This window comes from Apostichopus japonicus, chromosome 15 (assembly GCF_037975245.1).
Source record: "Apostichopus japonicus isolate 1M-3 chromosome 15, ASM3797524v1, whole genome shotgun sequence".
Lineage (NCBI taxonomy): Eukaryota > Metazoa > Echinodermata > Holothuroidea > Aspidochirotida > Stichopodidae > Apostichopus > Apostichopus japonicus.
The window spans coordinates 2,717,430-2,735,642 of record NC_092575.1 but is presented as its reverse complement, the minus strand read 5'-3'; the positions used below and the strand labels follow the sequence as shown (position 1 = coordinate 2,735,642).

General features: G+C 37.5%; 1 protein-coding gene across 3 annotated transcripts; it reads right to left on the bottom strand.

The window, feature by feature from the left end:
* Nucleotides 1–2,361: 2,361 nt before the first annotated feature.
* On the bottom strand, nt 2,362–17,882 carry LOC139980566 (uncharacterized). Of its 3 annotated transcripts, none has more exons than XM_071992300.1 (6): nt 16,810–17,882; nt 7,358–7,459; nt 6,062–6,246; nt 3,593–3,697; nt 3,039–3,143; nt 2,362–2,629 (listed from the first exon to the last, which is right to left on the bottom strand). In XM_071992300.1, the coding sequence occupies exons 3-6, from the start codon at nt 6,090–6,092 to the stop codon at nt 2,535–2,537; spliced, it is 336 nt and encodes a 111-aa protein (XP_071848401.1). In that variant the 5' UTR covers nt 6,093–6,246; nt 7,358–7,459; nt 16,810–17,882; the 3' UTR covers nt 2,362–2,534. The 3 variants fall into 3 exon arrangements, 2 of the variants coding, with proteins under 2 accessions (XP_071848401.1, XP_071848400.1); XM_071992299.1 differs by lacking the exons at nt 6,062–6,246; nt 16,810–17,882 and adding exons at nt 9,485–9,693; nt 14,977–15,576; XR_011797591.1 differs by lacking the exons at nt 6,062–6,246; nt 16,810–17,882 and adding an exon at nt 14,977–14,995 and having other exon boundaries at nt 2,541–2,629.
* Between the last annotated feature and the right edge of the window lie 331 nt (nt 17,883–18,213).

Here is an 18,213-nt window from a genome sequence, read left to right as displayed (position 1 = left end):
AGCTTTTATGTCCGTTGCATTCGCTTTTCTGACAAATAAAAGGGATATTCCGGGCGAAGTATTACTTGGTGTTTGCCGATCAAATGGAACAGATTCTAAGACCATGGAGGAATGTAGGCTACATTCAGTAAAGAAAATTGAAAGTTCTGATAGATTTTACTATTTTAGTCATAAAATGGACCTTTAATCACATGACCTTTGACATTGGTTCCCACGGCAACCACTTATTTTGATAGTACTGGACATTCCCATTATAACTTAAGAGAACTAACCTTGACCTTTGGTTCCGAGGGCCTTTACCCACACATGGAGGTACCCTACCATGGGTGACCCCCCACCGAAAGTAGCTACTCAGGAAAATTAACCATTACCGTGGCAACTGTTGCTATGGTAACTGTCACAGCTTATATGGCCTAACTGGCAACTGGCATGGGAACGATGAAATAATTATGGCAAGTCTTCAGTACTTTAAAAATAGAAAACAGATTTTACCTTTTTCGTTCTCACCAGTTTATTGTTTGAAGAAGAAGAAGAAAGCATTACATTATTTGTAAGCTTTCATACAGAGGAAGAAATTACCAGCAAAGTTGTATTCAAACTTATGGCGAAGCTTAAAGGCATTGAAGACTCGCCCCAAACCGCGTGCGGCCATCTGAAAAAGTTAACTTTCTGCTGCTTGCAAGTGACGTTTTGTTCGTGTCGCTACAAAATGCAGACAGTAATGAAACCTTAATTGTTATCTTAAGCTGGACCTGAGATGTCCATCGCTGTATCGTTTGTATACTGTGCTGTAGGTATTGACCGCAGCATGTACTGTCTGTACACTAGTGTCTGATTACCGACGGTAGCAAGCTGTGTGCGCGAGTCTTCACACCCTTTAAAAAATAAAAATAGAAAACGAATTTTACCGTATAAGAAAACAACCGGAATTTGATGTTTTAGAAAAGGGGAAAAATGAAACATGCATTTTCTTTGGGACAAAACAAAGATTTCATTGTTTAGAAAGTCGAAATAATTGTCCCAAATAAGAGTACTTTGTTTTCCCTTTAAAAGTATAGATACATCATAATATGAGAACACTTAATATTGGTATTACATAAGCTTCACAATCTCAGTTGGTAACAGTAATCCCACGTGGAGACAATAGACAGAGTACCACTAAAGGAATATACACAAACACCAGTTTTGGTAAACTACACCCCAAAAATAACTCGGAGTTACCAGGAAATGGTTAACTACAAGCCTTAGATTCTAGTTCCTCTTTTATAGCAAAATGGATTTCGATCTGAACTAACCCCCCCCCCCCCCCTCAAAAAAAAAAAAGCCCCAGCTACTTCTACAAAAGCGGAAAATCTAATAGCGTCAAAGATTGAAAATAATGAACTGGGGCAAGTATAATATGTTTGTGATGCATTTTTCTTAAACGACAAGCTTTTAATTTGATTATATTTGATATGGCAGCCCAGTGGACTTTTTTAATCCCAGGGTAAATTTAAGATTGTATATGGAACCAATCTGCAGGACAATATTTTACATTTTTTTGCGATTGACGTAAAGATTATTTGAGAAGGAATTTGTGACCCACTACTTCAAGCCAGGGGTGGACTGGGTCTTAAAACCGGCCCGGGCATTTTCCACCTAGACCGGCCCATTATTCATTGAATTGCTACTTACATAGCGATCGCCGTCTTGGGAGAGGGGTCTAAGGGGAGGGGTGTCCCCCTCGCCATTGAGATTTTATTGAAGTTAAGGAATGCCTATATGCAAAATGGCGCTATATTTCTCAATTTTGTAGGTTACAATAATCCTTTAGAAATGACCCCCAAAAAGAATTTTCCAGAAGCAACACTTGATTAAACTGAGGAAAGTTAAAAACGTAAACAAAAATAGACAAAAATATATGTTTAAGATTGGATTTTATATACAACATGCTTGCAAAAGATGGGGGAAAAAAACCCTCAAGAAAATCCATAAGCAAGGACGGGTTGCCAATAGCACGTTCTTTTGTTACGAACTAACCGACTAACTAACATGTGATTTCATGAGCTGATTCCCACAGTTAAAAATTTATTTCTACACAGCCCGTCTGTATTCTATTAACTAATTTGAAAATGGGCTGTAATTTTTACCAGGCTCCCCAGCCCAACCGGCCCACCGGGCATTGCCAAATGCCCGTGTGGCCAGTATGCCACTGCTTCAAGATAAAATGATACGTTTGGTAAGTTTGATAAAAAATGACTCTTTTATAAAAATAAAACAGAAATGAAGAACAAACGTATATATGAATAAAAAATGTGAAACGTGAATGCATATTCAATGTCTTCAAATATCTCACCCCCCCCTCCCCTTCTCCCTCCCCTCCCTCCCTCCCTCCACCTCATAGGCCAGTAAGAAAAAGGAAATAACCCTCTTACGAAAGCGCAAAATATTCTGTACCCTTAACCATAACACCCAATTCATGGTAACATGATAAGGCATCTATCAGTATGATTTATTGTCTCCATCTTCAGAAATATCTAATGAGTCGACTCTCGTCAGTAGGGTGGGTGACTCTCGTCAGTGGGGTGGGTGAGAGGGAAACCTTTGTCCGTGGTCCGGTATGGTGGATCCAATTGGTTTGATCCCACAACTGCATGTGAAGAAAGTAGACAGTATTTTGGGTGTATAATGTTCTTAGTCTGGGTGAATTCATACGTGAAATAACGTCTATTCTTGTAGAAATACAGATATTGAACTTGACATTTCCGTCTATAACTTCTAGACTACAATAATCATATTCCTCATTTTATTTTACCACAAAAGCAACCATAATCATCCAACGGTAAACTGCATGTATGGTGCATCTCAAAATTGTTACTTCTTTTCACGTAGCCTATGGTTAATTTTCGCTCTTCCTTGGTATACCGTACATATTGGACAGAGGTGAGACTAATTATGATGGTATAAGGGTACATAGGGTAACTTCGTAATATAGTAACAGAATATATCTTCCATTAGAGGACAATGGTAATGAAATTAACAATTTAAGTTAAACATACCTATGTTTCCATTGTAGTCAACATTCTTGTCGGTAGGGTGGGTGACAGGAAATCCCTTCTCAGTTTTCCACTTGTGTGGATCCACCACGGGGCCTGATATGTAATCTGTGATTATGAATGGGTGATAAAATGTCTGCAAATATTTCACTTTGAAGGCAATTTTACTTTTGTTAAGTACACAAGAAAGTTCAACTTATCCCGTTCTTTGTTATTGTTTTGGTTGCAGATGAAAGCATGCATCTGATTAATGTTTTCATCTAGAACAAAACAAAAACAAAGAATGAGACACCTTTGTTTTGTTTTGTTTTGAACTGTTTCATTCGCTCGATCCCTGCAAATAGGCCAACATTTTGGAAGGTATTGCCCTGTGATTAGATTTATAATTCAACGGTGTGATGACATCGCTAACGGTTGATCAGTTTTCGCCAGAATAAGATTGATGTACATATTCGCAAAGGTCCCGAGTCAAGACAGTATTAATTTTTAGTATAATACTCATTTCTTAATTTTTCGGCAAGTTTGATACTGAAATGCACACTTTAAGTTAAACATACTTATGTCTCCATTGTAGTCAACATTCTTGTCGGTAGGGTGGGTGACAGGAAATCCCTTCTCAGTTTTCCACTTGTGTGGAACCACCACGGGGCCTGATGTGTAATCTGTGATTATGAATGGTCATAAAATGTCTGCAAATACTTCACTTTGAAAGCAATTTTACTTCTATTTTAAAGTACACGAGGGAAATGATGATTCACACCCGACGATGATCACACAGTTACAGTCCCGATGCAAGGGGACTGGGTTGAGAGCGGACCAGTCGTTCGGCAGTTTTCGTGCCCAGGTCCTTTCCTGGCGACTTTTTCTTAAATAGTAGTAATTGAAATCTTTAACCTATCCCGTTCTTTGTTATTGTTTTGGTTGAGATGAAAGCATTCGTCCAATTTATGTTTTCATCTCGACCAAAACAAAAGCAAAGAACGAGACACCTGTGTCTTTTAATACACACACATACATACATACATACATACATACATACATACATACATACATACATACATACATACATACATACATACATACATACATACATACATACATACATACATACATACATACATACATACATACATACATACATACATACATACATACATACATACATACATACATACATACATACATACATACATACATACATACATACATACATACATACATACATACATACATACATACATACATACATACTCATGTTGTGGGCCTAATGGAGACTTTCCCTGTGGAGACAACTTGTGAGAGTCCCATCATCCTTATCAAACATACCCTTTGGAGACTTGATTACACAAGTTGGTATTGGACTGCAGTTCAGTACCATCCTTATGAATCACCATTCCTTCTGGAGACTAGTTTACATAAGTTGGTATTGGACTGCAGTTCAGTACCATCCTAATGAATCACCATTCCTTCTGGAGACTAGTTTACATAAGTTGGTATTGGACTGCAGTTCAGTACCATCCTTATGAATCACCATTCCTTCTGGAGACTAGTTTACATAAGTTGGTATTGGACTGCAGTTCAGTACCATCCTAATGAATCATCCTTCCTTCTGGAGACTAGTTTACATAAGTTGGTATTGGACTGCAGTTCAGTACCATCCTTATGAATCATCCTTCCTTCTGGAGACAAGTTTACATAAGTTGGTATTGGACTGCAGATCAGTACCATCCTAATGAATCATCCTTCCTTCTGGAGACAAGTTTACATAAGTTGGTATTGGACTGCAGTTCAGTACCATCCTAATGAATCATCCTTCCTTCTGGAGACTAGTTTACATAAGTTGGTATTGGACTGCAGTTCAGTACCATCTTTATGAATCATCCTTCCTTCTGGAGACTAGTTTACATAAGTTGGTATTGGACTGCAGTTCAGTACCATCCTAATGAATCATCCTTCCTTCTGGAGACTAGTTTACATAAGTTGGTATTGGACTGCAGTTCAGTACCATCCTTATGAATCATCCTTCCTTCTGGAGACAAGTTTACATAAGTTGGTATTGGACTGCAGATCAGTACCATCCTAATGAATCATCCTTCCTTCTGGAGACAAGTTTACATAAGTTGGTATTGGACTGCAGTTCAGTACCATCCTAATGAATCATCCTTCCTTCTGGAGACTAGTTTACATAAGTTGGTATTGGACTGCAGTTCAGTACCATCTTTATGAATCATCCTTCCTTCTGGAGACTAGTTTACATAAGTTGGTATTGGACTGCAGTTCAGTACCATCTTTATGAATCATCCCTCTGGAGACCACTTTATACATTCTCAAAAACCAAACCTTCCAAATGCTGTAATACCCAACCTGCTTGGTTTAAGTCCAGTACTGTTCTTATTATTTCATCTTGCCCCTTGTAAGCTTGTAATGACTGCATTTTAAATTTCACAAGGGAATTATCAAGAAAAATACAGTTGGCCATGCTTAAATTTTTAGAAAAGTTATTACTTTTCATTACTTTTTTTACATGTATTCATTCCCACTTCTCCAGTAGACAAGCCAAGTGAAGCTTTCATAGAAGTTTTAGTTTATCTCAAACAACAAAGTTCAGTTTTTAACTACAGTTTATTGCCCTGATCATCCGGCATATTCTCTCAGGTCCTTCAACAGAAATGCATACAAATATGAAAAGGGACAGACATTATATGAACACCATTTACTTAAAACAAGTAAACATTACAACATGTTAAATTAATGTTAACAAATGTTCAAAATATTTCTAAAAATTTTAAGTAAGTTTGAACTTACAACTAGTAACATAATAACAGTAATACTGACAACACAACATGGGCTGAATCAATGTACAGAAGTAAAATGACAGTGGACACCATTTTCTTTTTTACTCTATTAGAGATAAGAAAATAGAATGCAAATATGTACTTTGGTCTTGATAATGGAACATGATTTCCATCATGTTTGCATTGGTGTATTAGTTGCATCAAAACTAAAATATCTTCACTGTTGCTAACCTTTCACTGAATATAACAAGAAGGAGCACATGCACTAGTACAGCAAATATGAACCAACATAATTTCCGATGTCCGAAATTATCAGGTACTTGGCATCTGGAATATTTTCTTCTTCAGATTTTTTTTACACGTGGTTAACATCTCAAATCTTTTTCACCCACCCTCTGACTCTCAAAGATCAGCAGCTGTACGAATTGGAACATAAATGAATTCTGTTATTTATTCTCCTTGATGAAACTAAGCCTTGTAATACTGTCAACAGTAACATTAAAAGGGAAAGCCATTTGTTTAACTTGATAACACAATCAAAATACAAAGTATGATTTGAAAATTACCCAGAAATGAAGCTTTTTAGCTGAGTTTATTGAGTTTATGAGTAAATGAGTTTAAACCTTGGTCCTTTTTGATGATCTCACTATCTACTTAGTAGTCTCAACAAACACCTGCTTTAAAACATAAAAATATTGAACACAAAAAGGTAATTTAAATAAGATCATGTCTCTTTTTTGATAACTGATATTGCCTGTCCTTTACTCTCAAAATAACTTTGTTCTTGTCAACATATACTGTTAAATAGCCTCTCAAATAAGTTTTTAAATTTTCTTATAAATGAAGCACTTTTGCTAAACTGATTTTAAAGTTTGGTTTCTGACTAAAATCTCATTTCCTAAAAAGAACTAACAGACATTTGCTATCGGAAGTAAAGAACTGTTTAACACAAAAAATTCATGAAAATAAAACCCTTTAACTTTTCTTTTGCATAACTCACACTGTTCTTTGCTTGTACAAAAACATCTGACTGACCTGATGCAGTAGGCCTATTCACCAGGAAATCTCCTCACTTATATGTTCTTCCCAAAATACTGTAAAAGCTCTCCTCAATCTAAAGAAATCCTTAAAAATTATGATACAGATTTGTATCTCTTTTGATCTCATTTCCTAATAACCACACTAAACAAACATTTCTATCAGAAACACATTTACATTTAACACAAACAGGTCATTTGGATAAAATCATTCCTTTTTTTTTGCATTTTGTTTACAATACTACTGACACCTAGCCAATTTATCTCTCGCCAGCCAGTAAAGACTTCCAGAATAACTATGTGCCACCACTCTCGTCCTGCGCACAACACAATACAACGGCAATAGAATAAAGTACACCGTATATATATATATATATATATATATATATATATATATATATATATATAGCTGTTTATCGTTAGAGAAATTTGGACTTGAACAGTGTATATACGACACACAGTTAAGTATATATCTCAACACAAAATGTACCTACTAACGCTGCCCGTGTTGATGGGTTTGCAATGTGGAGTATACGCCTGTATCTTTCATTAAGTCTCAAAATGGAAGAGAATTTCCTGATGTCAATGTCAGCTGAAAAATAACCCAAAACTTCTGCAATTAGTAAAATGATAAGAAACATTTTTTTCTTCATCTCATCGCTCCAATAGCGAGGATGAGATATTGCAGTTCATTTGTCAGATGGGCCATTTACAGCTATGCTGAAGCTCTGATGAAGATTGCCCCGATTTAGTCTCATCAGATACAACAACTGCTGCTCGCAAAATTCCAGTCACAATCATTACTGGATATTTAGGTGCTGGTAAAACAACTTTGTTAAAGTACATATTGACTGAACATCCAAACAAGAATTTAGCAGAAATATTAAATGAATTTGGCTCGGATCTTTCCTCGTTTTACTGATGAAGTTCCCTGTTGAGGTTAATTAAACACCAACAAAATATTTGTTATTTGTAAAATACTTTTAAGAACTATTTCCAGTTGATATCCATTTACCTAACCACTGTGGTTTGTAGTCAGGTCAGCCCCAGCTGCTATTGGTAACATGTATCCAATACTACCTGTTCATGGTCGATTTTTCGGCGACTAAACCGCCTCCCCCACTTCAGTCCCCGGACTGCTGTGGGGAGGGTGTGTGGACACCCAGCAGGATTAAAAATAAGACCGGACAAAGGGTGGATGAGCTTCACCAGGAGCCAACGGCCATCCATATCTGGAGAGGATTTTCTTGCCTATTGAAACACAATGATGAGTACACACAAAACCTACACCATACCGGATCGGTCGAGGCCCGGGTCACCAACGACCACGTCTTCCATTGGCATTCAACAGGATGGGAGCTTCGAACAATGGACTACTGGAGAGAACCCAAAAATGAAACTGAAATTTGCAAAACAAGAAGTTTCCATTGGCACGTGGAACGTAAGAACTCTGTCTGCTGAAGGTTAGCTGAACGAATTAGAATATGAGATGCAAAAGTATAAAGGAACATATTGATCATTGATGAAATGAGATGGTTGACTACCGGATAAGTGGTAGTAGATGAAGGACATAAAGTTTGGTGTAGTGAAACTGAGAAGAGACATGAAGGAGGAGAAGGGTGACCGCACACATATGGAAGAAATGTGATAAAAGGAAAGAGTTGAAAGCCACAAATAAAATGTGGAAGAGTGTGGTAAAAAATTACAAAATTGCCAACAATGATGTACGAAAATAAATTAAATATGCGAAAGAAAACTTTTGCTGAAAAGATGTGAGGAAATTGAAAGGTGTTTCGAGAACAACAATTCAAAGCTTGTAGGCCAGGTTATAGGACAACTGACCAGAGAAAAGTCTGCTAAAGTTCCTGTGATTAAAGATGCTCGGGGAAACATTCAAACAGAGACTGATAAAATCCAGGACACATGGACTGAGTACATAAAGGACCTTTACAACTACCCTATCTCAACTAATGGAGAAATTCCTATCACATTGGCTCAGGGAGGACCAGGTCCTGAAGAGGAGAAGGAACCAGAGACCTTGAGAAGTGAAATAGAGGAAGCTGTGAAGGAACTGAAGAATGGAATAGCTGCAGGTTTTGATAACATACCATCGGAACTTATCAAAAGTGGGAGACACAGTAGCATTGAAATTGCACAAGAACTGCACTTGAACTCTGTATGGAATTAGGGAGAATGGCCGTCACAATGGAAAAAATCGCTGATTGTAACACTCCCAAAGAAAGGAGACTTGAAGAATTGTAACAACTGTAGAACCATTAGTCTCATCAGTCTCCATAATAATTTTTTGCTATGAGTTATCAATAACAGAATAAAATAAAAATAAAAGGCTGAAAATATTTTAGCAGAAGAACAAGCTGGATTTGAAAGTGGTCTTAGCACGGTAGAACAGATAGCAAATGTGAGAATTTTGGGAGAGAAATACAGGAACCATCAAATGGAACTACACCACAACTTTATTGACTTCAAGAAGGCATTTGACAGAGTTTGAAGAAGTGCACACTGGCTAGTAATGAAGAAGCACAACATGGGCTCTGGGCTAATCAAAGTGATCGAAGCACAATACAGCAACAACAGTAATGTGGTGTTAACTACTAACAGCAGCACTTTAGATTGGTTCCAAACGACGGTTGGAGTCCGCAAAGGTTGCATCTTGTCCCCATGCCCTTTTAACATCATTTTGGAACAGATTATGTCAGATGCATTTGAAGACTTAACATGGACTGTTAAAGTTGGTGGTCGATATTGATCTCATTGCAGACTCGAGGGCAGAACTGGAAATTCTCACCAATGGGCTGGATACAACGGCTAGAAGTTATGGTATGGAGATTAGTGTATACAATAATACAAGAGTAAAGTAATGGTCACCTCACGTTTGATTGATACCAATGATACAACGATTAAAGTGGATGGAAAACACTAGAAGAAGGAAAGACCTTTCAGTACATTGGCTTAACATTGAAGGAAGATGTCACATCAGATTCCGAGATAAAGAAATGACTAGCCATAGCAACGAGTCAACTTGCGAAACTAAATAAGTTGTGGAACTCCGAAAGGATGTCCACTTCAACAAAGGTTAAACTTCTGAGATCACTGATTATTTACATGGCTGTGGAAGTATGTGAGACCTGGACATACAATAAGAGGATGGAAAAGAGAATAATGGCATTCGAGCTCCGCTGTTTTAGAAAAATCCTCGGGAACACGTGGAAACAGAAAATAACAAATGTTGAAGTGAAAAACAAAATAAAAAGACTTATCGGCGAATGTGATTAGAAGTCGCGCGCAAAAGAAAGCTACAATGGTTTGGGCACATAGCCAGGAGATCGGGGACGTTGGCTCATACGGTTATGCACGGGATGGTTGAAGGAACCAGGGGAAGAGGTCGGGCTAAGACCACATGGCTGAAAGACATTGCGGATTGGACTGGGAAAGGTGCGATGTTTTGTTTGAGAGAGACAGAGGATCGGAAGAAGTGGAGGAGGAGGGTGTCTTCATCAAAGTGCACCAACGGTTTTCTGACTATGGGAGTGACCTAACCTTACCATTGCCATAACAACAGTTACCATGCTAATAATTAACTTTCCTGAGTATGTACCTCTCGGGGGGGGGGGGGGTCACACGTGGTGGGTACCCCATGGTGACCGGAATTAATAACTGAGGGAGGGGTCAAAACGTATATATGTGTCTATGCGTGTGTAGGACGGCGGGTGTGTGCGTGGGTTCCTCCTAAATCATTGTGACTCGCATGCTCCCGGAACCAAAGGTCAGATGTCAAATTGAATGAAAATCGTGTTTTATATAACTCAGAGGGGAAAGAATAACTTGACATGGAACCTCCACATGTATAATGGAATGTCAAGTAATATCAAATATGTGGTTGTTGTGGGAGCCGAGGTCAAAGGTCACGTGATCTAAGTTCTACTGTATAGTTTTAGTGACGTTTTGCTGCCGATGAGATCAGCAACTCCGTGGTTTGGCCTCTTGTTCTAGTTTGTGTTGATGCAATTAATGTATAATGTTTTGTTGAAATAATTCATCTGTAGCATTACCTTACACTACTGCCATTGATTGTACTTTCCTCATTTGTAAGGAATAGCAAAGCAAACGAAAACTGTAAGATTTCATTCTAACATAGTCAGGATACAAAAGGAATCTATGCAATAGTGATGACGTATGTATATGTGTTTGCGTGTGTGACACCTTCTTGTAAACAAAAGTGACCAAATGGCGTAATTTTCCCATTAGTTAAGCAATTTCATATATGTATCATCCAATATTTTTTGTGCCTTCTCCAAGATACGTCAGGGATGATGTGATATATGATGGTAGAAAATGATAATTTGATTGCCTGGCACTCATTTTGCTAAATCATGATCCAAGCTGAATGATAAAAAAATAGGCCACAAAAGCACAATTTAGGAAGCCCAAGAAATGTGTTATAACAAGTGAAGGACTAAGTGAACTCGCTGAGCTCATGCATTGCCAAGCCACTGACTCTCTGTTCCACGAACACACTACTTAATTATTGTTATAGTATAACAATACACGTACATGTCTTATTTAGGCATGAGTGTAGAGTCACCATACAGGAGACTATTTTCATGATAGACACTGCAACATTAAGCTTAGGTCTGGCATAAGGTAATGGTAGTTTACAGTTCTAAGTATAATGAAGTATGTTGAAAATCTCCAACTTGGAATTCAACTGTTCCCAGAGCACCTTTTTGTGGTTTTCTAAGTTCTTCCTAACTATTTATGCCTGTGTTTCTGCTGCAAAAAAGGTACCCAGAAATGCCCAATATTCAGGGCCCGGCAACAGTTAACCATGCTTCTGTAATTAGTATAGGGCTAATGTATACATATTTAGATGACGTACATTAGTTTGTACCACGACTATACTAAATTTCTGCCAAAAACATAAAATAAGAAATACCAATGTTAGTAACTACATCATGAAACAAGTCTCCAACACAAGAAAAGTCATGTTATTTGGAACATGTTCTGGTGCACACAGTCATCTCAGGAGGACGCCTTTTTTCAACGTTCGACATCAGTCTACGCATGTTAAGAACAAGCTCTCATCTCGTTAAATTTGATCGATCGATAATACATAGCGTAATCTTGCCAATATTACTTTATGCAGGCTGTCTCCATAAGAAATTGTACTGTTGTAATGATCTAGGCCTACGACGAACATCATATAATCTGAGATCGTGAAAATGGTACCGTTGTCTTACTGTCCATATGGATTGCCAGTTAAAACAAACCCAGTTGGCTATAACAGGGAGTTTTGTATATGCCCTAACAACTCAATGGCTATACTGACAATTACGAAAGGTCATGTAGGGCTGCCACGTAATTCAAAAACGTGTCATCCTATCAGAGCACGAGAAACTTTAATGTCAATTTAATTCGACGTATGTCTATTTCAGGACTTATGGCATACTAGGCCCACCATAGACGTAATATGTCAACGGTAATAGCCAATACAACCTTACGGAAATGTAATTATTGAAGCGAACGACACAATATGTGGACAACAACATGAGCTATCAGACCATATAAAGTTCAAGTCGTGTACACGTAAGCCTAATTTAATGTAGTAGGTAATGCATGTATGGCACGTGTATATGTATGTATGTATTTTAGATCCTCCTGCAAGCAGGAACTCGCGAAGAAGCCTCATTGGCTTATGAAAGCCGCAAGCTGACCGAAGTCAGTCTCTTACATTCATATTTAACTTTCATGATTCTTTATGCGGAAGCTAGGCTTTAAACGGTGATGGGGAATATGATACATATAGTGTTTGTAGAACTAGTGTTCAACCGATTATGCATAACAGAAAATACCGATTACCGATTATTTTTTTCATAATCGTACCGATTCCGATTATTTGAAAATGACGAAATATCCCATATATACGAAATCGGCAATAAAGTTTGACAGAAACAATTATTGTTGTGATTTTCCCTAAGGCTCTAAGGTATCATTTTGTATGTATCAAATTACCTCTGGAGTTTCTCGGAAAGAAAGAAAAAGTTTTTTTTTTTAATTTCCAAAATACGGAATATGACATCCTATAGTCAGTACTGTGCTAAGCGAATGGCCTAACCACCTCGACGTGAATGACACCTGTTAATGGCTTGAAATGGGCTTAGAATAGTTACTCAAAATATCCATCTCAAAAAGTATCTCAGACAAACTATCCATCTTCAATCTTTACCAAAGTGTAAATTTTAATGACATATTGCCTTCATTCCGATATTATTTTGTACTTATTTTCAGTATTATACCGTTCATGAACAAATAGAAATGCTACGAACTTGAAGTTAAACATACCTTTTCGTTACCTATTTAACTCCATTCAGGTTCTATAAGAAAATGTAAGCTTAGGCCAATCAAACTGAAAAGCAAATTGTACCATCGTAACTTGTTTAAAATTACTCTAAAATGTAATACCAGATTGATGTAAAGAAATAATAACAACCAGAAACTACTCCAATATAAAATATAACATTCCCTCTATTAGACATAACACTTACAGTACCTCCCAAACAAATGCCGATTTCCAGCAAATTGAAAGCTGTTATTAAAGTAATCTACGCATTTTTTTTTTGCAAACCGATGGTTAGGCTACATTTCCCATTGACTTGGTGTGGTTGTTAGGCTAACATGTGGTCGAAGATTGCAGTTTCCGTGGATATTTTTATTTTTTATTTGCGACACAACTAGAGCGAATAAACAGATGGCAAGGTTAGAATTACATGCAGTTGACTTAGTGTGAAATAAGGCTACTACGTGGTCGGAGATTTGTGAGGATTTTAGGTTATTTTCGCTGGTACTGAAATTGCTTCGTGCAGGCCGTCATTTGCCACGGGAACTTCCCGGTGATTGTGCGCGACCTTCCCGCACTGCTTCAAATTTATGCGGGATGTGAAAACTGTTTGCGCGATTCGCGCTGCAACTGCAATTCCTAGCTAAAGGCTAAAGCAAACGCATGTCACAATTAATTTTACACAGACACCTGATATAACGAGGGCGATTTTCTTATATTTCTTTTTCGCACTCGTAATTGTGCTTTAGGAGGGCTTTTTAGCACTTGCGAGGGCGAATCGACCACCGCCCAGCCTATTTCCGACCCATTCGTTAATTCGCGAAATTGGTATTGCTGCTATGCTTACTGTGCCAAGAAATTTGAAGTCACTAACCACGAGGGAAGCAAAATCGGCGACCCTGGCAGCGTAAATTGATGAAAGTATTCACTGTGAAAGACGTATAGAGGGTGTCTTATTTCAATATATCGTAGTAAAAGAATAAACCTAATACATCAGTTGATATTTTCAACTTCCATGTTTTTGAATAATGATATTTTCACCTTCCATATGTTTTTGAATAATCGGTATGACATAACTGGTATTCCACGTAGTTTTTACCGATTCCGATTATGTTCCGATTATGCAATTTTCGTACCGATTCCGATTCCGATTCCGATTAGGTTAATCGTTTGAACACTATGTAGAACCCCTGACTTATGATTCCCGTTGTAACATACAAACGTCATGAAAACTACTGAATAGTACTGATATCACTCGTTAGACTTAGGAACACGTGGCTTAAATACAGTTGTGACAGCGTGATGCTAGATGTAGTTCTTAATATATAACGTCCTACTCAATTAAAGGGCCTATACACATAGCGCGACAATCCGATGCACGTGTTTAACAAACCCCATGACTATACTGAAGTAAATTACGAAGTACTTCCAATGAGTCAGATTTAAATCACTTGGACTCATATCCCTTTTTCTCGTTTTTTCTTGCCCCTCCTAAGTGGTCTGCCGACAGTCTGCCAAACCGGGCTGGCAGTCTGTCCCTTGAAATGTATAACATACTCATTTCGTTATAGTCACCACATAGAAAATGTAAGTCTGCGGTGCCAAGAATGATACATTCTTTAATAGCAACTGCCAGTAGAAGCCCGAAGTATTTTTAACGGTAACTTATACGTGAACCTCACGGAAATATAAATACTGACCAGTACCTCTAGGCCTAGAGGCTAGGCCTACTATATATCATTTGTTAGGCTTACGTGTACGTGGCTTGATAGTAGTTGTGACAACCGATGCTGTTTTCCCAGCGGAGCCTAGTCTTGAAAGAGTGAATTATAAGTAGTGTATTTCAATAAATGAATCAAGTTTAAGTGTCATCGGGCTATGTTACGGAAGCGTATAAGAACGACTTCAACATTGACACACATTGCAAAAGTCACATGTGTCACGTGTCATTGCAACACATATTGCACACTATAGTATTCCCGTCACAAAAATTTGAAAATCCCCGTTTTGTACATTAGTTCAATGAACCAAGAAGGCAATTTAACAATTTCCAGAGTTTTACTATTTTCGTGTTTCCCGGCGAAATCTCGTCCAAATAGTTGAATTTTTCATTTTTTTGACGTTTTGCAATAGGCCTATACATATAAATTCCAATATATCATATGGTTTCCAAATTGATGTATTCAGACACCGATATATACTTGGTAGGCTCTTCTCGGTCACCAAAAAGCAGTAACTGGACATTAATTCCTCATTAGTCGGAAACACTTGCTACTCGTACAAAAGGAGGAGCCTATACTCTAGTACACAACTGTGGATTGTGGTCAGTTTTGAAACAAATGTATTTAACAGTCAACACTAACCAACCAACCAGAAAGAAATATTACGTAATAGGTGTGTTAAAACTGCTATGTCAGTGTGAGAGTGTGATGGTCCACAGCCAGATGACAACTGAGTAGTTTCATGGAAGGCCAAACTTACGTTAATTATGATTAGCTAAATGAGAACTATCAAAAATCAATTATCTGGAATTGTATTAAATGTAATAGGCATGTGTTTTGAAGTCGTGAGATACATATATGAAAGGATGACTTATGATAAACAATGCTACCAATAGCTAGGAGACATCTGCATGGCACCTATTCAAGTACTGATATGTCATTGTAGTTGGCTTCACCGTTTCCTGGTTCATCTACATGGTCATTGGATGCATGTTCATATACGATTGCAGTTTCTTTCATTAACATATATTGTTCAATCTATTTGAGTAACCTGAGAGGGCAGAGCTACATTTTGCCTGTCTGCTGCATCAGTCCAGATAACACACCCATTTTGAAATATTCACTGTTGTCCTTGAAAAAAAACTTGCCGTATTGTGATGAGAGGTGTTGCTTCACGTCCCATGTATTAAATGAAACCGTTTTAAAATATTTCATCTTTGATTATTTTATTACATTATTTCACTGTTAAAACTTGCGCATGATATAGGGATCGAATTTTGATGAAAATCCGTCCGATATTCAGCAATCTAAAGACAGTTTTTAAAACATATGAATATATGGTTTTGTAATTAAACGTCTGCGTATGACATCAAATTTCTGGAGCACATAGTTTTGTCCGGTTTCTGTCCAGGATTAAAAGGGAACTAAGTACTCAACTATAACTTTATAAAGCTTTTGTAACGAACAATACTCTTAGTTAGAATGAATCAGTTATGTGTGAATATATATAAATTGCGCCGTTAAAGTGACGAAAAGTTACAAATCAACTCACAATGCTGCATCAAGATAACTATATGTGGCCTTCATAAACTACATGAAGGAGAGTGCATATCAGAGCTAGTCCATTGAAAATTAGACTCGAATTTGATAATACTAAAACACTAATAGTAATATGATAATAACCAACAGTTATTTTTACGACGCTTAAGCGACCACAAATGTGGGAGAAACCCGCAAGGGCTTATTGGATTACAACTTACACGTCGGATGGCTTCTAATTCAACATTTTAAATTCAATTTGGAATATTTACTCAGAAAGTCATTTCAGATGGGAAACCGTAGATTGCTCTTGGATGAAAAACCCACCTTACACTAGGACCGGGCCGGATTTCGAACCCGGAACCTCCCGTCTGCTAAGCCTCATTGCTTCAAATGCCAACGCCTTTATCCACTCGGCCACAGCACTGGTATATTTTGAGTCCAGACAGGAGTGTTCTCCTTGTTCTAGTCCTTAAACGCGGGTCACTGGTATTGATTGGAAACGTAAACGCTTGAAGAAGTAGATTAAAGACGCAAGAACAAGTGTTATTAGGACTGAACAGTATACGATTAACCAGTCATAAATCGGATTTCTAACTCCAGGATCCTTCGGCTCCATCTGATCAGTTTTAACTGTATTACCAACGTAAGCAATCGTTTTGCTCTCAGTTGATACCTCTCCAGTAAATTGCGACTCAGTTCTCTTTGAAGGATCCATTAAGTTTGGTGATAATGCTGTGGTGACGTCATTTATCACTTCACCATCTTCAGGGCAAGCAAATGGCAACGGCTCATCTACTTCAAAGTTGACATCTTGCCACATGCAAGTTACAGGACTTGAACGTATATACATTACTTGTTCTAGGAATAAATTATTCTTGAACAGTGATTGTAGTGTGATGAACGCACAGTCACAAATATAGGGATTCCCACCGCACAGAAACCTTTCAGTCACATGGAAATACGGCAGGAGACTTGTTAATTGCGTAATATCATTGTTTCGCACATCCATCAACTCTAAAGGAGAAATGAGTCCCAGATAAATTGGTAACGGGATGGTTGTTATTCTGTTATCGGACAGAATACTCGCCTCAAAAAAAGCAAACTTTAAAACAGACCACGAGGAAGAGTTATCAATTGATTTTGATGGAGATCTAATGTTTCCAGACGACACATTTCTGAATATTTCTGCGTCGAGTTCAGAAATTTGGTTATTGCTCAACAAAGCCATCGTAGTCGCAACAGTCCATTAAAGCTACATTTCTCCAGAAAGCGAAGTTGATTATTATCAAAATAAATGGTCATTGCTTTTGTTAGGTTACTGAAGACATGTTCACGGATCGCTTCTAATTTGTTATGTTCTAGAAATAGTCTTTCTATGAATTTCGTTTCTGTAAAAGAACCCACTTGTATTTCTTTCAAGTTGTTGTGAGAAAGCAGAAGGTTTCGAAGATGCGGTGTGTTATCAAACGTTCCAACTTCAACGACCGATACACTATTACAGGCGAGAACTAAAGTTAGGGAGACCAAAAATGACATTCAAGTCAATTCTCTTTTTTATTTTAAAGTTATGTTTTTACCAATTTTCATACAAATTTTGAATCTCATTTCATTTTTTTTTTCATTTCTTAACCATCATTTATTGTTCATCTTTTGCAACAACAACATTCATTACATATTTTTACTTAAAATAAATAAACGCAAACATTCTGCATTAAAACCTTTATGCAT